The sequence below is a fragment of the Peromyscus eremicus genome, chromosome X (assembly GCF_949786415.1).
Source record: "Peromyscus eremicus chromosome X, PerEre_H2_v1, whole genome shotgun sequence".
NCBI lineage: Eukaryota > Metazoa > Chordata > Mammalia > Rodentia > Cricetidae > Peromyscus > Peromyscus eremicus.
In genome coordinates this window covers 78,253,683-78,276,561 of record NC_081439.1, presented here as the reverse complement: position 1 = coordinate 78,276,561, position 22,879 = coordinate 78,253,683, and the positions used below count along the sequence as shown (strand labels likewise).

Here is a 22,879-nt window from a genome sequence, read left to right as displayed (position 1 = left end):
CTTCTGAACTCCAGGTATCTAAAAATGGAGATTTGATACATGATATTTTTATGGTTTTATCTTGAACATTAACTTTTCTGCTTGGCTTTTGTGATATCTGTACTTATTTTTGAACTCTGTTGACGATATCTAGATTTCAGACATAATCTTCTGTGTTATAATTATTCTAGTATTTTTGAATAATTAAATCTCAATACATTTCTCCATGATAAATGTATATAATTTTGTATGCCAGATTACTATATTTCATTGTTGCTACCTAGTAGTTCTATGAGCTCATGTAAGGCTGTTCTATAATAATTAGTCATTTTCTTAAATTAATGCAAAATAGAAATTGTTAACAAGTGTATGTAGTTAGAAACTTAACAATTGCATAGTTTTAGTTAAATTATTAAAGTTTTTCAGTTATTGTTAGTTTTGTGGTACTGGAAATGGAACCCAGGGTCTTGCAAGTGGGAGACAAGGATTTGACTACTGAACTATATCCCCTATTCCTCAGTCATCATTTTAATTGTATACATTTATAGGGTATAGTGTATAATTATATACATATATGCAATGCCCAATGATCAAATCCTAGCAATTGGCACTTAAATATTTTTACCAATAATACACATATATGTGATACACGAAGTTCCATCTTGACATATGAACATGTTCTTCTTTTTCTGCATCTTTTCATTCTTACAACTTAAGACTATACCTGCATAATCTTAAAGGGATGTCTTTCAAAATTTATTCTGAAATATGCACATAGACAAAATACCATTGAAATGTATAATAATAATATATTTGTAACACACAGGCCACAAGTTAAGTAGCTAATATTGAAGCTTATTATTTCATTGATCTACATAAAGTGACAGACATTTAAAGACAAATATTATTTATTTTTATTTGAAAATTCCATGTATGTCTGAGATTGGGTTGGTGCATGGGTGAGTGCAGTGCCCATGGGGGTCAGAAGAGGACATAATAGCTCTTGGAACTGGAATTACAGGTGGTTGTGAATTGCCTGAGGTGGATGCTGCGAACTGAACTTAGATCTTCTGAGAGACAGGTATGCATTCTTAACCATGGAGCCATCTGTCTAGCATGGATAAATATTATTTTAAAATATATCTTTTATGCTCACATCCCTCAAGCTCAGCATATGCAGAAAAAACTTATTGGAATTTTTACAGTGCTTTCAATAAAACTAGAAAAGATAATTAGTCATGTCTTGGTCAAATGTAGGCATATTTCCAGGGAAATAGTAAAAGACTGGTAAATACTTAGGTGAAGGGAGAATTTAGTGTCTTCCAAAGGAATGTAGCCTTGTTGATAACATTGATCTTGGACTTTGAGTCTCCAGAAGTGGAAGATAATAGATTTGTTGGTTTACACTACCACTTTCTAGCTTTTTCTTATAGCATGTCTAGTAAACTAGTACTACACAACTCTAATCTTCAAACAAAACCCTGTGAATGTAGTTGAGATTGATTTCCTGTATTTCATCCTCATGTATAGAGTTGCTTCTTAAAAATTTTCCTTAAAGATCTCCTTCTTAAAGGTTTCTTTCCAAGGCATTTGAAAACTGAACATGTTCAAATAATGTAACTCATTGTAGCTATCCCAACCAAATCTTTTTTACTACTGAATTTTCTTTCTCTGTGAATATGTTACCTTCTTCAGTGCCTTCACCTCTCAAATCCTACATCTAAGCAATCACCAGAGACTGTCAGCTTTACTTTTTGACACTCTTCTTGTGAATGTTTAATATTATGAATCAACTTGACTGAGCAACATGGTCCAGAATATTTGGTCAAACATTATCCCAGATGTTTCTGTGAGGGTATTTTTTGAAGATTCTAACTTTCAAATTGATGGGCTTGAATAAAGCAGAATACATTATCTTCTAAGAATGGATCTCATCGGTCAACTAAAGATCTCAGTAATACAAAAAGATGAATTTTACTCAAACAGGAGGAAAAAGAGACTTAGACTTTGCTGTCACCTGGATTTCTAGTCTTGTATTAGGTTAGAACTTTCTTATTTAGACAAAAAGGGGGGAGATGTAGTAGGTAGCCATTCCAGCTTTGATCTGGAAGTTCCAACCCCCATTGAGACTTTGGCAACTGTCGCGCCTACAAGGCGGGGCCAAGGGAGGAGCCTGGGGACCCGAGATCTGGATCAGCAGGGCGCTCTCTCGGTTCCGGTTCCGGGACCCTGGTGGTGGAGGTGGGCCAAGCAGAGCTCCAGAGAGCACTGCTGGACTGCGATACACCTTCCCCAGACCCTGCGCCTACCTATCCCTTAATTTGTAAGTTACGCCATTAAATAAATCTCCTTTTAACTACGTGGAGTGGCCTTAATAATTTCACCAATAGAGGACTGTTGTTATGGCACTGTCAACAAATACATGCCTACAAAGTGAAATGAAGGTGTGAACCTCATCTCCCCAATCCAGCTTTTCACTTCTCATCTCACTCTCTTCTTCCTTCATGATGGCCTTCTCTAGAACATACTATCACAACAAATAAATGAAAAACAAGATGTCAACAACCTAACACTTTATATTGATTACCCATAATTTTCAATGTTTAGTGTAGAAGGATAAGAAATAAAAACAGCAATGTGAGAGAAATCTAACAGAAAGAAGTAATAATAGTATGAGTTTTCTACCAAGACTGAAATCACTTTATAATTTATTTTTTTTTTTTTAAAAAAATCAAATCGCTTTGTACTTTATGCGACTTTATAAAATTCAATTGCTTTTATTTAGTGTGGATTGAAGATAGAACCTAGGGTAAGGTGCATACTAAGTAAATGCTCCACCACTCAGCAATATGCCCAGATCTCTCTTTCTCTCTCTCTGGAAACTGTAATCTTCATGCCTTGCAGGCCCAAGGTGTCACAGCCTACTCGAAGCATTGGAAATAGTTTTGTACCTTTGTTTATATCAATGAGCTGCTTCTTCTTCTTCTGGCGTTCCAGCTTCTCATGTTCAGCTTTCTCTTTTGCAAGTTTGGCTCTCCTGCTCTTCTCTTCCATTTCTTTTCTCTTGTGGTTTTCTTTCACTGCTTCCTAAAGACAAACATAAAATAAATCATGTCCATTTTCTACATACTATAAATATAACGGAGGAGGTACACAGTTTAAAACTTCTATAAGTTTACAGAGATAGGAAATTTTCATAGCAGCCTCAGAGTGTGGACATACACTGTTTGTTGACAGAGACAAATAATTAGCCTTAAAACATTTCTTCTGGAAAAAATATTGAAAATAATCTTTTCAGTTCTTGTTATGTGTTGTGGCAGGAAAACAGGGTTATCTATGTTGTAGGTTGAACAATGAAAATACTTGATTTGCTGTTAAAATATGAACTACTTTTGATACATAAGCAAAGTAAGTATTTCATCTCGTACTGAAGATTTTCTTGCTATCTGCAAAATGGGTTAAAAGACCTACCTCAAAGGATACCTGTGATGAGAAATGAGATGTACACTTGAAGTGGTTCCAGCAGAAGCTAACCCATTATAATCAAGGTATTTTAGTCTATAATATAGAGGTGCTTGTGTTGCTGGTGGAATGATTACACCTAATGATGCAGATGTGAAACAATCACCTACACGTTTCAGAGCTTTTTAGATGGTGAGACTGTCAGAAATGATAAAACAGATTACAAGCTCTTCAATATTTATGGAATTTCAGTGAATGAGTACATTCCAGTACATGATATCCGATAAAGTTGAAGCAAAGTGACCAGATGAAATAATGTCAGCTTCTTTGGAACTCAAATGAGTCACTTCTTTAAAGACACATCAACTATGAGTTCATTCCTTCATGTTCTGTTTTTTTTTTCTGCGATTATGATTGATTGGATATACTTCATAATATTTGCTTATGTTTATACTTTAGGAAAGTTTATATTTTCCCTAAAACTATATTGTTCCAGCAAGTATAAAATATAAGAAGATAAAGAAAACCACAAGAATAGATTTACAAGGTTTTACTTTGGGGAGTCTAAGTCTATACTGATTTTTTTCTTCATGTTAAAGGGCATAATAGTTTAAACTACTCCTGAAAACCCCTCTTAACAATTCTCCTGGCTTGAAAGGATTGATTTCTTCCTATAAAATCTAAGTGATTTTTATCTCTGTGGCATCTATTACCTTAGTTAGGCAAATAATCCTCACATTAGGCTAAGAGCACACAACTATCTGGCTACTGTAGACAGAATCAAAGATTTCCACTTAAAGTTACAAACTAGATTTTACATTTCAGTGCAGCCTCTCAATATTAGCACTGCTGTCATTTTGGGCCAGATGATTTTTGTTGCTCTGTGGGTGTTGACTTATGCATTAAAAGATATTTGATAGCATCTTTGGCCTCTACCCACTAGATGCAAATTGCCTCTCTTACCATGTGACAACCAAGTAGTTCTTTTGAGACTGCCAAATGTCACCTGAAGGACAAACATGCCCAAATTGAGAACAAGGGGTTTCAGAAAGAAAATTCAGAGAAGAAATGACCAGGGAGTACTCAGCCTTAAATGGGGCATACATATTACCTCCTCCAAGACTAAGGGAACACCTTAAAATGGGAGGAAAGAGAACGTAAGTAATGGAAGATATGAAGAAGTACTGTGAAACCATGTCTAATGGGCATGGTATGGTCATGATACTCTTGAACTCACAATAACTATTGTTGCTTACACAGAGACTACAAAGACCAAGCCCATCAACATTTATCCACAGATGGGACACACCCAGAGGATCTTATGGTAGTCTATGGCTGCTGAGGGAGATGGAAGCCATGGTTTTCAGTGATGTAGCCACTAGTAGGTTACTCAGGAACCAGTGAACAGCTCAATCCCAATGTGTTATAAACAAAAACCAAAATGAAACAAAAGATATGAAAATACAATAGGGACTTGGTGAGAGATGTATGGGAGCTGATAGGGACAGAGGAGGCTCAGAGAAGGTGGAGGGATTAGTATGACCAGAGTGTACTGCATACATGTATGAAATTGTGAAAATAAATAAATTAATAATCATCAGAAAAGCACCCAATGCTGACTCAAAATCAGGTAACTTTTTCTAAATGTGGAAACTTCTAAATGATTTTTAAGTATTTAGCCAAGGTCAGACACTTATGTAATTTGAAGGGTAAGCAGGCAATGCTTGTCTTTTCATTCAATGTTTAGTGTTTGTTTTATTCTTAAAGGATAAGGGAGAAGCCAACGTACATGTGGCACAAAAAATACATGAAACAACATTAAAAATAGATAAAATTTCATTAAACTTAAAACAATTGCTTATCAAATGACACTGGTGGTCAGACAGGAGAGCACAGTGGTTGATGTCCTTCTTGCTATGCACAAAACCCTGGGTTTAATTCCTGTCTTACAAAGTTCATTACTTAATTAATTAATAAGAAAAATGACATTGTCAAGAAAGGTAAGAGATGCTCTCAGAATGGGAGAAAGTATTTGCAAACCATATATCTTACAAGGGTAATAAAAAAACTGAAGAAAATAAAAATAATCCAAAAGATGGTAAAAAAGACTTTATAATCCATAAGTTATCCCTCAATAAAAATGAATGTTATAAACATATATATTTGAGAAAGGCCAGAAAGTGCAAGTTGGCTTAAAATTTAAAAAAAAAGAAGAAGAAAACAGTAAGAAAAGTCATATATTTCAGCCACACAATGAAGAAGTTGTATTATTTCTGGTAAGTTACATGAAAGGAGGTATGCAGAAGAAAAGAGAAAGGCGGTCAGTGCTTGTGTATACTATTGTTGTTGTTGTTATTGTTATTAGTATTTTATTATGGTCAAATCTTTTATATGCTAAACAGTTACCAAGATCCAGGTGGACTCTGGTATTTTCAATTTATTGGACTATTTCAGTCTAAGACTACTTTCACGAGGAGGGCTTTACAACAAATTTATGAAGATAGAGAAATAGCCTTGTAACTTTCATTAGTCATCCTTTTGATGTAACTTCTTCCTTCCTTCCTTCCTGCCTTCCTTCTTTCTTTCCTCTTTTGTGTGTGTGTGCGTGCGTGCGTGTGTGTGTGTGTGTGTGTGTGTGTGTGTGTGTGTGTGTGACAAGATCTTCCTGTATCACAGGCTGGTCATGAACTTCATATGTAATAGAGGATGACTTCGAACTTCCGATCATTCTGCAGCTCCCTCCTGAGTGTTGAATATTGGGATCACAGGCATAGACACTCCACTATCCCACTATGTTAAATGGAGTTGGGGACTGGACCCAGAGCTTCTTTCAGGAAGCCCTCTGTGCATTGAGATATATCCCCAGTTCTCTTAAAAAATTCTAAAATCCTTGGGATCTCAAAAGTGGTAGTGCATTTGGTATGCTAATGTATCTATAAATTGAGGGTAGCTCCTCTCACAGAAGTTCCTGCACTTGAAGTAGTCCATGTTTCCTCCAATGTATAACTTCACCTGCCTATTTATTTTTATCCTTTAAAGCATTGTTAACAGTAAGTTGGTAAATAAATGTTTTTCCAAATACCATGAACCACTTTAGGAAATTAGTCTACTCTAAGAATGTATAGGGCCAGGGACACAAAACAAGGCCTGGGATTCTGAAGTGGGGAGGGAAATTGAAGGGAGGCTTGGGGATTAAACCCTCAAACTTTGGGATCTAATACTACCTCCAAGTGGGTGGAATCAGAGATCAGATTAGGGAACATCCAGCTATTGTCCACAGTGGAAGGATGCATTGTACTCGAAATGACCATATATTTTGAGGTCAGAGAAGTCTTCTATGATTGCTGTGGTATGAAAGCAGAGGAAATGCAGTATGCTTTTCTATGTATCTCCTTACCCTGATAATAATGGCTATGCTTTAAAGGAACTCTATTATGTGCCTAGTGTTTTTAAGACATACTATTGAATCTCTATAAAGATAAAAGAACTCATGATAATATTATTCAATCTCATTTATAGAACATGAAATTTCAGTTTAGATAGATGAAGTGACATGTCCAAAGCTAGACAAGTACTTAACTTTTAGAACCATTTATGGTTGCTTGGTATCCTCAACTATGTTCATGTAGAGTATACTCAAGGGGAGCTGTTGTGAAAATTATACAATACTTGCATATATTTGAATTTCAGATAAACCATGAGTAACTTTTTGAATCTAAGTATATTCTATACAATATTTAGGATACACACCACAGAAATCATACAGTATCTAGCATACATTGATACTAAAGTTGTGATTTCTCTAAAATTCAAGTTTTAGAGGACATCTTGTGATTTACTAACTTATTTCTCTTTCTTATTTTGCTTTTTGACAAAGGGTCTTGAAATGTCACTCAGGCTAGAATTCACTATATAGCCCAGACTAAGCTTGATCTTGTGATCCTCAGGATTTAGGCCCCAAAGGGTCAGGATTACAGGCATGTGCCACTATGCCTGGTCTGCATCTTTGTTTTCTCTTGACAAATCTGAAAATGCTTTTCTTAAGCCTCTACTCATTTTTATATGTATGTCTTGAATTACTAGGCTATCTAATGAAGACTATACAAATTATATTAAAAATCCCAAATATAAAGTATGTTTTGAGATCAGGAATGCTGGTAGAGATTACTGAGGTAGGCTTTACGTTGTCCATTGCCTTGGATCATGCTACTTCTTTAGCATTCTTCACATATTCCTTTAAAAATCATTTTGACAATACACAAAATTTAAAACCATGAGTTTGTATAAAAATCATAACTTATACAACTGAAGGTTGTATAAGTTGATATCAATCACCTTTAATTTTGTTAGAGTGAAAGGTAAGAAATTTCAAGACTCCTTTAATATCTAAATATACAGGAGGGAAAGAACTCTTTAGAGGGATGTATTCCTATCAACTTGACTATTACAAAACTAAAAACAAAGGAACAAAAGCAGGAGAAAAAAATAAGATAAGTTTAAAATAAATAATTGACAAATATTAGTAGTAGTATATTACTCGTCCAACCTCAGTGAACATTTTAACACACAAGCACACACTTATACACTTTAAGTAAGCATCATTGTTTCTTAGTGTAGAGATTGCCAACTAATTAGATTCTGTGTTTCTACATGAAAGTACTCTGTTAAGGGATGCTAATGGAAAAATGTTTTCATAGTAGCTTCCTACAAGGTACACAATGAAGTCTAAGTTAATATTATAACTATCATTCAAGAATCAATAAAAAAGAATGAAGGAGAAAATATAACAGAAAATATGTCTAAAATTTCCTACAAAATAGTCACCAACAATTTTACATTTCTCAGTGAACTCTATACTGTTTTGTTGAAAATGAATGAATGAATCATCTTACTACCACTGATGTCCATAATTAACAAGTGAGACCTACGAACTAAAAATGGCATTTACAAATACATAGCTCATGTAAATGCTACAACTTATTTTTATTACAATTAAAGTTTTAAGAAAGAATAACTAAAATAAAGATGTTTAAAAGAAATTTGGAAATTTTATAATATATTCCAGATTTTTTTTTATATATATATAATATATATATATATTATATATATATATAAGTATATATATAATATATGAGTTTGACAGGAGTTATTCTGTACAGGAGATTATATTCCTCTCAGAAGCCATAGGTAATAAATAAAAAGTCCAGTTTAAGGTGTGGGATACCTCCCCTTGAGTTGTTGGGAGTCTTGGAGACCTCCCAAATAGTACAGGCTATTGCCATTGTTCTTGGTTGCCTACCATAATGTGATGGTAAAATCCTATTGCTGAAGAGAGAATATATATTAGCCACAAGACATGGAGAAATCCAGTTGGTACTGTCTAGGAAGCATCTTCTCTACTGGCTAGCTTTCATAGTACTGGAAGGTACTATGGAGGCATCTGGGAATAAATAATTAACAGTCTTACTCAGTTGTGAACTCTGTGAAGGACAATAATGATCAGAGTAGAAAGATATGCCCATGGATACAATAGTGGCATATGTTATTGGGGTAACCAACTGCTTTATGATTGGCTGTAAGACCTACTCCACAGGAGGAAAGTCATGTCAGGCACTGTAAATCTATCCAAGAATCCATGGTTGGGGAGTTCACAGGCCCCACAGTATCAGACTATCACTAAATTTGTACCTTTATAACCATAGATTAGTATAGCTCTTAGAACTTATCAGAGGAGTTTCTTCATGCAGTGGATAGTGGCTAATGCAGAAACTTTCTAAATAAGGAGTTTGCATCATTTCTTTATGAGTTGTCTCAGAACAGAGGATTCATTTGGTATACCTAAAGATTGACAGAAGAAGCCAGAGAATCAGACTTAACTGTCAACCTATGGGATGATGTCAACCATGTAGAGGGCTGTACTTGCCCATTTAGTTAATCTTTTCTGGAAATGTCCCCTCTTTTTCTTTTCAAAATTCTCCCTTCTAACATTTTACTCTACTTTACAGATTGGCTTTAACTGTCCTGGCTGCTAGTGGTCCTTCTATAATTTTCTACATTTTCCTGGAAGCCAGATCAAAGAGCTGTGAAGATACAAATCTCAATGTATTGTGTCACAAAGTAATGTACAGGTAAGCTGGGCTGTGGTCTTATTTGTTGGTTTGATAAATGTGGGTGAAAATTCTAAATACTTGAGGTAGTAGTCAACCAGGACCCATATTTGTCCAGATTTTCCTCTCTCATTTTAGAATGATAACAGCAGGTTACAAATTAGAAGCTTAAGATGAGCTTTTCCGCATTTGACTGAGAAACTGAAGAACCATGTGATTGCGGGAGGAAACCACTGCAGTCATTCATTAGAATTTTCAGCAGTAATCATGATCAAATTAAGGCTTTCCATTAAGGAACGGAAGAAATCCTATTCTTTAATTAATAGCAAACAACATTAGATAGTCCTTCTCTATAGTTTCATTGTGCTTAAAGGGCATATTGGATTGAAGAAGTCTCGACAAATGCTCAGGGCAATGAGTTTTCAGCTACAGCAACCAGACTCAGAGAGTCAGAGCCTCTTAAGACTTTATAAGCACTGAAATACTGCTAAACTTTTTCTTTCCCAGAGATTTCCACTTATTATGGTACAAGTGACCTTTAAAGTTCCTCTTATGAAAGATCTCATGAATACTTCATCAACCAATCAGCTACAATTGCAACAGAGGTATAACTTTCTTACTTACAGGCGTAATTGAAACCTTGATTAGCTTCCTCAAGTAGTTAGGTGACTCAGTAACAGACACTGAACAAATATACTGATAGCATAGCTAGATGGTGCTTAGAGTCTTGCTCTAACCTATGTAAATATGGTATGAATCACAAATGTATCAATACACTTGCCACAGGTAAAGCAGAAACCAAACAGAATCTCTCTTCTCCTTAATTCGTACGTTCCATGCTTTCTACAGACAATATTGGTCTGTGTCCATCTCCTTTCCTCTCACACATTTTTTTTAACCTTCCACTGCAACTCTGCTGCATTTGTATGTCTGGCAGAAAAATCCATTTATTACTATTCAATATCCTCCCAATCCTTTACAAAGCCTTATATACTAACCCTCGGTACAAGGCAGCTCTCTGTCCTTGTCTCCCCATTGCCCATTCTCCTCTAGCCTCATTAGTCTCTTTTGCTTAGCTTGAAATTTTATACCTATATTGCCTCTAGGCTCTTACACACCTCCATCCAGTCTCTCTTTTAATGTCCCCTCTGTTACTACTTCTTCCTCGACCATCTTATACAATAGAACCCCCTAAACTCTGTTTCCCTCTTCACTAATATTGAATTCGGAACATAAAAGGTCAAAGCCTAGTTAAACTTTCCATACTCTTTGGTTCCTTAGAATTAGCAGCTGGAGCTGGTTGATTTACATAATAACAGTTTTCAGCCTGGGAGTTCTCAAAACATTAAATTACCAAGAACATCTCCACACATAGTTCCCCATACACCTCATATTTCTTTATTGTAAAAAATCATAACAGCCTTGAAAAAAACACTAAGGTACTTTGGAAAGGTAGCTTTCTTTCTAACCATCTATAGGCTTTGGGTCACTGACATCTATCTATACCTGTTTTCTTAGAAATGCCAATGCTGAGTGTTTTTGAGGGTTGATATTTGTGACTTGTACTAATGTAGCTCAATTTTCTGCTCAGAAAATTCCTTTGGACAGAAATTAGCACTTAACTCAGAGCCTCCAAGGTTAAGAGAAAAGATGCATGCTAATTTCAGAAGTGCGGTGTTTGTTTTCAAGGAGATATTTACAGGGTCCTCAAGCATTCATACCATACAGCTTCTGAGTAATCTTTTGTTTTAAGACAAAATGTTTTCTGATTTGGGTAGATGGTTTATACGAAAATTTCAGTGAGCTGATTTGATAAATGATTCCCTTTTGGCAAGGGACAGACTCATGGAAGAAATTAATGTGCTACAGGTGAGAAAGGCAGCTGAAGTGAATTCAAGTAAGTGCTCACCAAAGGAGCCCTCTTTTATTCTGCACATCCAGCTCACTGCTCGTACTCCTTAGGAAACAAATAAAAAATTAATGTGTCTTTCACTTGCAGTACATATCTGGAGGTTTGACAGACAAACAGATCTTTGCACACCAGCATGGTCGTGAAGAGAATCTCAAAGGTAAATTATTAAAAACAAGAAGACAAAAAAAGACTGTTATGTGCAAATCTCCTTGGATATTAAACTTGCAGTTGGTTACAAAGCGGTCATGCGCCAATAATGATGGCTGGCTGGGATCCCCAAGGCCTTCTTTTAAAATTTGCCTTACAACTGCAAAAACATGTGATCTGAAGTTGGAGGAAAAACTGTCTGTCCTGTCACAGTCCATTAGGGTGTTGAACTATGATTAGCTAGAAGTTAATCTGCAATCTGTAGCATGGAAAAGCTTTTCAAATGCTTTAGGTTTCAGCAGACATTTTTGTAGTAGGAATGTGAGCATCCATCTTTGTATCTCGGAAAGAAAAACAATTGAGTTCAACATGTCTCTGTGGACCACTATTTGATTAAAATCTATGAAGCACTTTGAGTGACCATAGGAAATTAATATATAACTTTTTTGAGCTAAAGGAAGAAATAAAATTCTGAAGTGACTGATACAATATTTTAATGGAAAAACATCTCAGGGAAGTATGAGTGGAGGAAAATACAGCTGTGTTAAGTTACAGTTCTGAGGCCTGTGTTTACTGTCTTACTACCATGTCTAAGAAGCTAGAAGAGGCAGCATAATCAATAAGGTTTTGTTGCTTTGCTTTTCAGAAGATTCAATGCATGGTCCGATGCAAGTTAAGAACCACCAAGCAACAGCCTTGGCAACTCAATAATGTTCTAATGTGACCAACTGAGGTGTAGTGAGAAGCGTGGGGCAGCCTGGATGAGTATATCAAGTTACCTTGACAAGTAGAATTTATAGACTTGCCCAATAGGAACAGTCCTCATGAAATGTGAGCCTGAGCCCTCCTCTAACTATAGATAGAGTTTCATGATCTCCCACAGGAACCTATTCTGATACTGTATCAATTGTACAAAGGAAATACTTCCTTATGTCTCAGCAAAAGCTGTCAGTTTTTTAAGCCTGTGTCTTGTTTATTGACCTCTGTGTAAAAGAAACCCAGTCAAAATCTTCCTTTACAATATTTTCCTAGAGGTGTAGCTTGTCTTCAGGCTCTCCACAGAAGTGAAGCTAACCCTCAAGAGCAATACAGGAGATTCTTTTCAGTTCATAATGTGAAGGATTGGGGAGGGATCGGGCTTAGGTGCCTTAGAGAAAAATCTGTGGTCTTGATCTCCCACACCCCCAGGCTCAATCCTTCTTCCTCAGCCTACTGAATGCAGCAATTACACAATTCAGTGTCCATTTATAGTATAAAAAGTTCCTCATGGATATCTTATTCCATAAGTTTAATAACACTTGGGTACCCCTCTGGGTCGTTTCTACCTGTTAGACATTATTTTTGAATTCTAAGTTTCTCCATTCTGATATGCCTTCCCCCCCAAATAAGAACACAAAGACTGAAACAATAAGAAGTGTGCTGTTCTAGTTCTACCAGTTTTTGATGCTCAAATTATTCTAAAATACAGCATCTATCCTGTAACATTTTCAAGTGCAACTGTAAAGTTAGGTTGGTTCTAGTATATCTGTTACAGCCATCAATCCTCTTTCCAAACAGCCTCCTGGGGAAGTCATAAACTTATTTTGGTGAAGGCATTAATATGTGTTTGAAATTCCTCTTTCCAAACTGAACTCCCAATCTACTGAAATCAGTTGCATTATCTTAGATTCACATTACTTTTAAGCAGAGGTTTTGTTACCCAGTTCCATCATCTATTGTACTATAAAACTTGGTTTAATATCATTTTTGGCTATTTCCAGAAATGACAGCAAACTAAATTTCAAAGATTAAGTGCACCTGGTAAGATCTAAAACATATGCTATAGAACACTTAGAGAATTCTAAAACAGAAGTTCCCTAAAATTTGAAGATAAGGTCATTGTCTTTTAATAAAAATAATAAGAAAGGTAAGATTTCTTTGACCTACACATTTCTGGTGTGTTCTTTAGAAAAGTCACACTTCATACATTGCCTAATGTATGGTGATGTATGTACTGTTTCACTAAAACTCAAGAATCTTATTTTGTGGTGTATTTGTACCTGGCTTTGTCTCTATACTATTTGTTTGATGTCCTTAGTTTATATTTTAACTTCCATCTTACTGGACTTGATTCTATTTTTGATGCAACATACACATTTAATAATGTTTTTTACTTCCACCCCATCTTAATTTGAATGGAATGCTCTTCTTTGGGCGATGGGAGAGACAGGAAAAAACAGAAGAGACAAAAAAGATAAGACAAAAATATTCTAGAGATTTTTGCCTTCAGTGGTATGCAGGAAATATTCATTCATTCATTCATTCATTCATTCATTCTCAACCATGTTTATCATAGGTTCTAGTCCCTGGATAATCACATGAGGTTTAGTCACTCATGGTAATATGCTGTGACAGAAAGAAGACAGAACAATGTTAATTTTCTGTAGCTCTATCTCCTAAACTCAAGTCGGGTATTGTCATAAAGGTAGATGGACTAGTATCCTAGAGTATACCATCTACTTCTTTTTAATCATATTGTTAATGAATGTCATTCAGGAAGGAATAAAAATCTTAAGGAATAAGGTGATATTTCTTTCTTTTGGACTACAGGGAACTGATTCTTTCATAGAAGTAAATTAAAATGGTTGAGCTCAATTTTCTTCTCACAAGGCTATCATGATTAGCAGTCACAACTCTGTGCTTTTCTAAGTACAAAGTGATTGTTTGCTGATTTGTTGTGCTATCTTCCAAACTATTGACAGCAAGATGTCCTTCAAGTAATTATGGGGTTGTATCTTTCCCTTTATTGATGCTGTCTGAAAAATCAGTATAATTTTCATACACACACACACACACACACACACACACACACACACACACACCATGCCATACCACACCAGACAACGGAAACTAAGCAACACAAATTTTAAAAATGAAGCCCTCATGAAACACGGGGAAGTAAGATAATATGGCATCTATGGGTCACAGTGGTCCATACATTAAGCCAATACCAGTTAGATTGTTGGTAAGGAAAATTAAATTTCTAATAATTAGAAGGTAATGGGAGTCCTTATATGTCTTATCTTTTCATAAATGGGAGACTCCAGGGCCTGCTTCACTAATGGCCACTGAAAAATGCACTCATCCTTTTTATATATAATCCTATTATACGGGTTTCACATTTCACATACATTTCAATGTCTGTCCGTATATTTCTTTTATGAAAGTTTACATCAGCCTTGCTTACTTTTGCAGCCTCTGAGAGGGTACACTCACTGTCAGCTCAGTTCACTTCAGGTGTGATATTCTTTTTGGACAGACATCCTTTATTTATACACTTATGTATTTTTGAGCTACACTCTAGCTCAGGCTGGGCTCATTTATGTAGCATAGGCTTGCCTTAAACTCACAGCAATGACCCTGCATCAGCCTTTAGAGTTCTGGCATTATAGGCATAAGCCACCACACCTGACTCAGATAAGGACTCTCAACAATAAGTACAGTACATAGAACACTTAATACAGAAGATGAGGCATGCATAACTATTTCTTAATTAATGAAAACTGGGTAATTAATTTAGTCTAAACACTAGCTGAACATATAATGGACAAATAATATTCTTGAGTTTTCTTTATTGGTGGTTTGACCCTTTTTAAAGAGCTTAAATCATGACCTGAACAACTTACATGCAGAGGCATAATCACATATAGCATCTCACTGTTTAAGGAGTATATACAAATTTGAAAAGAAGTTTGGAGAAGAATTAACGAAATATGTCAAAATTTGGAAATTACAAACCACAAACAAAAGATGGGTAACTAATCTCAAGGACAATTGGATTAAGGAAAAGAACTATATCCATGGATAGACTATAACTACTTACTTAAAGGGGAAGTTCATTGGAGAGATTCCAGAAGTCAGAATGCTAGAAGAAACTTAAAAAAGGACACTACTATACAGATGGTAAAGTAATGGAACCAAGTCAAGAAAGTGTTTTCTACTGAAAATGATTAGGAAGATTAGCTAGTTTGGTGCAAAAGAGGTACAGAAAACATGCTAGAGTCCAAGTCGTAATGTAAACCCTTAGATAATTCCTCCATTTATATTCTAGGATATTTTGTTTCCATAATTAAATATGCCTGAGTCTTTACTAGTAAAATAGGAAAAATAAAATGAACATATAATTTACTGCCTCTTATTGATGTCTTGGGACTTGGATATGCTATAGCTGAGAGTGTTGATCTCTCATAAAATATCTGCAAATAATGCACTGTCGATCATTTCAAAAATGAGTTTGAATGAGATACAGGTCAGAACTAGAGACATTTTGCTTTAAAATCATCTCTCCAAAACTAAAAATAATAAGGGTACTCTTATATACTAGTGATTGCATTCTGGGAAGCAAGCCATTCCATCTGTATATGTAAACTCTAGCTACATTCCACAATGTAAAACACATCTCACTAGTGATTATGTCTTTGATCATGACCTAGATTTGGCCGAATAGCACTTCTTACTTAGTGATGGGAATATCTTTTGCTTACTATGCTAATGATCTAATGCCCTCTCCTTTACCTTCCTCCTCCCGAGGTAATATGCCATTATTTATAGAGGAATTTTCTGGTCTCACCATGAATCTTCTGTTTAAGTTGCCTTATTTATTGGTAGAGAGGGATTTTTGCCATTAGGCTTGACATGTTGGACAAATAACTTGCATGAGGATTTAGGGAGTTTACAGACACACTGGGTTTTATATCCTGTACAAAATTTTGCAATAATAAATGTCATATTTTAGACTTGACTTCTTTCAATGTGAACTTCTGAACAAAATATCATGGATATTCTAGTACATTGAAATATCAGTGTTAATTTCTCTGTTTTGTGTTTATATTAAAGCATGCTGAAGGAAAAACTGGCTTTCATTATAACTAAGCAATGGAAAAATAATTAGATTTTATCATGTTTACCTTACATGGGGATTTTTGTTTCCTTCAAAGTGTCTTAGAAGAGGGCAAGAGTTAAAGAACCAGAAAGATGGAGAATTCAAATGATACAGAAGGTAGGGCTTAGGATAGAGTATGGTGGTTCTCTCCTCTAATCCCAGAACTTGGCAAACTGAGGAAGGAGGATCACTATCAGTTGGAGGTCCACTTAGGATACATGTAGAGTGAGTTCCAGGCAAGCCTGGGCTATAGAATGAGACTCTGTCACAAAATAAAACAAAGCACACACACAAATGGAAGGTCACAGGCTGGAGAGATGGCTCAGCCATTAAAGGCTAGGCTCAAAACCAAGAGTACAAAATGCAGGTCTACATCTCATCAATAATTATATGTGGGCTATGAGGACAGTTATATTCATAAAGCAATAATAACACAAAAAACATGGAGCAATCAATTGCACAGATAGTAAGCAAGACATAGCAGAGAAAATAGCCATTGAATAGAATACTGAAGGACAATGATTTTTCCAGGTGGAAGACAGGTTGTAAGCATGATAATGTGCTGCTTAGTTTTTGTCAACTTGATACAAATGAGAGTCACCTAGTGTCTTAGTTAGGGTTTCTACTGCTGTGCAGAGACACCAAGAGCACGGCAACTCTTATAAAAGGAAAGCATTTAATTGACGCTGGCTTATAGTTCAAAAGTTTAGTCCATTATCATCATGGCAGGAAGCATGGCAGCATGTAGGCAGACATGGTGCTGGAGAGGCAGCTGAGAGTTCTACATCTGGATCCATGGGCAGAAGGAAGAGAGAGAGACACACTGTCCAGGCTTGAGTTATCCAAGAACTCAATGCCCACCCTGTAGTGACACACCCCCTCCAACAAAGCCACACCCATTCTAACAAGGCCACACCTCCTAATAGTGCCACTCCCTATGGGATATGGGATCATTTTTATTCAAACCACCACACCTGGGAAAGAGGAACACAAAGTTGAAAAAACAAACTACCTCCATCAAATTGGAGTACATGTCCTGAGTGCATGTCTGTGGATCATTTTCTGGATTAAAGATTGATGTGTGGGTAGTACCATTCCTGGTCAGGTGATCCTGGGTTGAATAAGAGAACTAGCTGAGCAATGAATAAAGCAGCATTCCGCTGTGGTCTCTACTTCAGTTCTGGCTTCCAGGTTTCTGTTTCTGTGTTCCTGCTTTGGTTTCCTTTGATGATGGACTATAACCTATAAGCAAATAAAGCCTTTCCTCCCCCTAGTTAGTTTTGGTCATGGTGCATATCACAGAAACAGCAAACTAGGACAGTAGGCATTCGAAGCACAGAGCATTGGTTGGGCAACTTAGTTTTCCAAAGGCTTCCCAATGCTACATTAGGCTTTATCTATGGGTAGTCACTGAAAGTTTTTGAAAAGACAAGTGTCCTAAAGATATCTACAATTTGGAAAAATCTATCTTAAAGCAGCATGATGTCAGTTTGAAGAGTGCTAACAGTAAACTCATGACAAGTTAAAAAATATTGCAGTAATCCATGGGAGAGATGATGAATATTGAAACTAAGGTATTTAAAATGAGGATAAAGATAGGATGGATTTGAGAAATATTTTAAGGCACAAACAATGTGCACTGGAGACTGAACAAATGTCAATAGTGTGGAAAAATAAGATACAAGGTTGTGTCATTCACCAAAGAGAATATAGTGGTTAGTTAGGAAGAGCTGTATAAAGTTACATTTAGAATATACCAAGTTTGTGGTAGTTGTAGTGATTCTAGCTTGAGGTTATCAAGCAGACAATAAATTTGAGTCTAGAATTGAAGATTACTATTACATCCATAGTAAGGCTTCTACTTAAGATTGCAAGGAAATTGTAGTCTCCCTTCCACATGATGATATTATTATCATCTTATCAAATCCATTTCTATCATGTCTTACATAATCACCTCTCTCCAACTCCAGGGGACATATTTCTACTGAAAATCAAGACTAAGAAGAATTGTCCTCATTGTGGAAACTGATGATTGTTCTGGTGGTCATGATATATGTATATTATGTTATAATGTAAAATACGGGGCAAATAGAGTATGAACCATTTATTGTGTACCTGTTATACTAAAGGTACCAAGTACCTTTTGTCTCCATGGAAGAATATGTGATATGAATACCATAGGCTGAGCAAGACTGTAGTCTCACATGGTAAGCCTGAGGTCAACTCTATAGGCACCCTGTGTAACATGCAAGATGAATGCAGTTTCTGCTTAAGGGAAACTATACAAAGAAGTAAATGTCACCTGAAACAAATGGGAACTCAGCAGCTAAACTGACCCTCTCTCTGCAAAAAAAAAAATTGGAAGTTCCCATCCCATTAAAAGTGATCCCAATTCTTGAGAGGGACTGCATTTGAAAGGCAAAACTCAAGAGACTGTCTGATTTCTATGAATTCCTATGATAATTTCCCCTCGTATCCTATTCCAACATTTTTTTTTCAAGGCTAGGAATTGAACCCAGAGGTTCCTACATCCTAGGCAAGCACTCTACCACCAAGCTCTCTCTCTCTCTCTCTCTCTCTCTCTCTCTCTCTCTCTCTCTCTCTCTCTCTCTCTCTCTCTCTCTCTCTCTCTTCTCTCTCTCTCTCCAGGCCCTATACACTTTTAAAGGGAATTAGAGGAGTTGATGGTATTTTTAGCTTTGTGTGTCATGCAGCCTTTGTCCCAGCTACACAGCCCTGTCACTGTAGTGGAGAAAAAGATAGGAACAAAATACAAGGAAATGAGCATGGTTATGCACCAATGTAAGTTTATTGAGAAAAATACAGGGGAGGTTAGATTTGCCATAAGGATCTTCATTTGCCTGTTCTCTAATCTATATTAAAATGGAGGCCAATCCTAGAAGGATGCCAATTTGAAAACTGAAGATCAGAAAGCTGCATTACCAGATTACAATAGGTTAATCTTTTTTGCAAAGGGAGGAGAATTCTAGACCCAGAAAGATTACACAGCCACATATATGGTGTTCTCTCAGAGGTACAAGAGGCTGCCTCAAGTATTTCCTCCATCAGTTGGCGGTACTGCCAGAAGTTCTTGACAGAATTGTTCTACTGGATTAAAGCACTGTCCTAAATTTAAAGGGCATGTATGTAATACAGAATGAGTGACACATTACCACTGCATTGGTTTACCTATCAACTGACTGACAGTTGGCAGCAAACAAAGACCGGGGGAAGGAATTCAAGATGAACTCAATGTCTTTGTAGGTTACCTATAATTTTTCATTCTTTCGGCACTAAAATATGCTTTTACACCAGTATATGTTTTGCTATCCATCTCACCTTTTGTCAGAGTTGCTTGTCTAGAAATTTATTCAGAGATGCTAATGCCTAATCTAAATTTGGGCTACCATGATAAAGACACAGATGCTGAGGCTGAGATGGTATTTTTAAATTACTATTTGTAACAACAAAGTACTGTTTTTTTGCTTTGTTTTCTATAATTAAAAAAAGGTTTTAATGAAAGCAATAGATTTACAAATGGCATTAGGAAGAGTACCGGTATCTTTTCATGGTTTTCCTCCTTAGTTACCTTTAACCTTTGTCTAAAACAGGCACTGCACCATATTAGTAGGTAAAGTTACAATTTCCATATCCTCTAGATGACAGAAAGTAGTGTTAAAATTAATTAACCCAAAAGGACAGAACACTTGGCAAGACTCTTCTTCTCACTGGATAGAATTCATCTGTATTTCTTTTATGCCACATAGGATAAACACCCAATAATACAGGGTTTTTAGGAAAGCTATCTAATTGTAACAAATAAAGTCTCCTAAACAGGGATATTTAGTGAGCTCTACATTTAAGGGAAAATTCTTAACATGAAAATTAAAATACTTTAAAACTGTGTAACTAATTGATACAGAAATTGTTCAGCTATTATTAGCTGGCCATTCTGTTTGGCTTGGCTTTTCTTTCCACAGTACTTATGTTCTAACATGCAGCATAATTTCCCTGATTATGTTTATTGTATCCCTTTAGCCCCTTGCAAATTACACTCCATGAGAACAGAGACTTTTATGTATATGAATATACTAAAGAAAATTAAAGTCACAGTATCCAGGCCCAGATAAATGTCTTTACATGTAAGTACACAATAAACAATAAACAATAATTGCATGAAGGAAAAAAAGTGAAAATGTATGCTAGAAGAAAAAAACTACCTTCTACTGAAGACCAACAGGGAGGTATAACAGAAAAGCAAATATATGATGTTTCTATTTGTATATTTCTGAAGATGTCTTAATTATTTAGACAATCACTAGTATGCTTTTTCATAATAAAAGTGATTGGCATATCAGTACAATCACCTGTTGGCTATGATCCAATCTTGGTTAACAATCTGAAGGAAAAACCTTCACAGAAGCTTCTGGAAGAATTTTTCTCCCCAGTTAAAACAAAAAAGTCCTCATAGTATGTAATATCCTCTTATAAAATATTAGTACATGTCCATGTGATGTCTGGAATAAGTGGGTAACAATTTTGCAAATGATAGTCAAACTTCCCACAGTGACTAAACAGACTTCTTTTTTTGGGAAAATTTTGGTTTAAAGAATATCAATAAGCTACTGAATCAACTGCCTTCATTCCATATTTCTTGTGATTTAAGAAAGCAAAAGTACATTCTTCAGTCAATTTTTTATCATGTTTTCTCTCATTTCATTGCCAAAAGCACCCTGAAACACTATAAAGAAGAGCAAACACCAAAACATGATAGCTTGTTCAAAAGCCAAAAGAAACCAATTATTTTCAAATATAAAAATACTTGAGCATAACATGTATATGCATAGTTACAGTAATAATTATGAGTAAATTTCTCCTATTTATTAAAGCTGTTATCAAAGGGGCTACTTAATACTTATTTTGCTTAGTGTTCAAATGACATACAATTTTTGAATTTATTGTATTTTAAAATTTCAATTATAGTATTAAAAATATTCAAATGAGTAGGATACATTAAAGAGCCTTCATCTTAAAGTTTTATTTATAAGTCTTGTATTTTAAGCTAAAGAGCAAGTACCTGTGTAAATATTTTCTGGTAGGTGTCACCTAATAAATAAGGATGGTTTATGAAACTAAAAGTAATTAACATTCAAATTAAAGTTTAAAGATTGTTGTGGGCATCAATTTGTATGTTCTACCTAGAATAGCGTATTGCTCACCATTACAATTATGTTTATAGTTACATTCACATTTTAGATAATATTGTAGTTTTTACACATCTCTAATTTATGAGGGTAAACATATACCATTTCAAATTGCAGTCTAGTTTCAGCAAGTTTGAGTCATTTGTGTACTGCTTGTGTAATTTGAAAACTAAAATACAATAGTGCCATCAAATTGAATCCCCATCAGATAGAACAAGGACTAAGAAGGTTTCTTAAAGAACAGACTTTGAGCAGCTTCCATTTCAAACGCAAAGATTTAAAAGGCTGGCTGGCTCATTCATTCCTGGTTTTCCCCATACACACTCATAAAGAATACCAGGCAAGTCTGAATGCCATAAAAGAGTTCTTGTAGAAAGCAAATTAAAGGCAATACATCAACACAAATAGTTCGTTGTTTCATCATTAAGATTATAATATGGTTCAAGCATTTAAAACAAAAAAAAAAGTTTAAGAGACTTTATTCCATGCTACTGAAATTTGGATCCAGAAGAAAATGTAAGGAAAAACAAGGGAAAAATATATATTCACATAGATATATTCAGGATATTTGTTCTCATTTTAAATCACAGTATTAATTTTGTTACGGAATTCTTTTGTAATTGCCAGTTTTTATATTATAAATAGTTTTCATTTATAAACAGACAGACACTGTAGTTAGGTAAGTAATGGTTTTAAATCAAATGGCACAGCAGGTACTGATAACAGAGTGCTAGGTAAATGCTAGTCTGAATAGGCCCAGGTAGCCAACCACCAATTATTGATTAAAGGATTCTTGTCTTGAGCAAGTATGATGGGTGTATTGTGTATAAAACAAAAGCAGGATTCCACTGGTCCCTTTACAGGTGGTTTACAATGGCCATGATTGTCAGCATGCTGCCAAGACCAGGTGTTGGGAAAAAGACACTATCAAATGAGCCAATTAACATTTTTTTTTTTTATCACAACTGAATATGTCACCAATGGCAATATCCACTAAATTCTGATGGACTTTTCCAAATAGGCACAGTCTATTTTCATAAGTTAAAAATTTTTAGGATTTAAATTTTCATAATACATTCTATCTATTTAAGACAAACAAACTTACACTTTAGATACCTATGTGCATGCCTGGAAGGATATATGCCAA

At 35.5% G+C, this 22,879-nt stretch overlaps 1 protein-coding gene across 2 annotated transcripts in view; it reads right to left on the bottom strand.

The window, feature by feature from the left end:
- Nucleotides 1-22,879, bottom strand: part of Diaph2 (diaphanous related formin 2) — a 752,478-nt gene that overhangs the window by 170,782 nt on the left and 558,817 nt on the right. For both annotated transcript variants that reach the window (XM_059251575.1, XM_059251574.1), the window contains one exon: nt 2,931-3,066. In XM_059251575.1, coding sequence (XP_059107558.1) covers nt 2,931-3,066 — 136 coding nt within the window. The remainder of the gene's footprint in view (nt 1-2,930; nt 3,067-22,879) is intronic.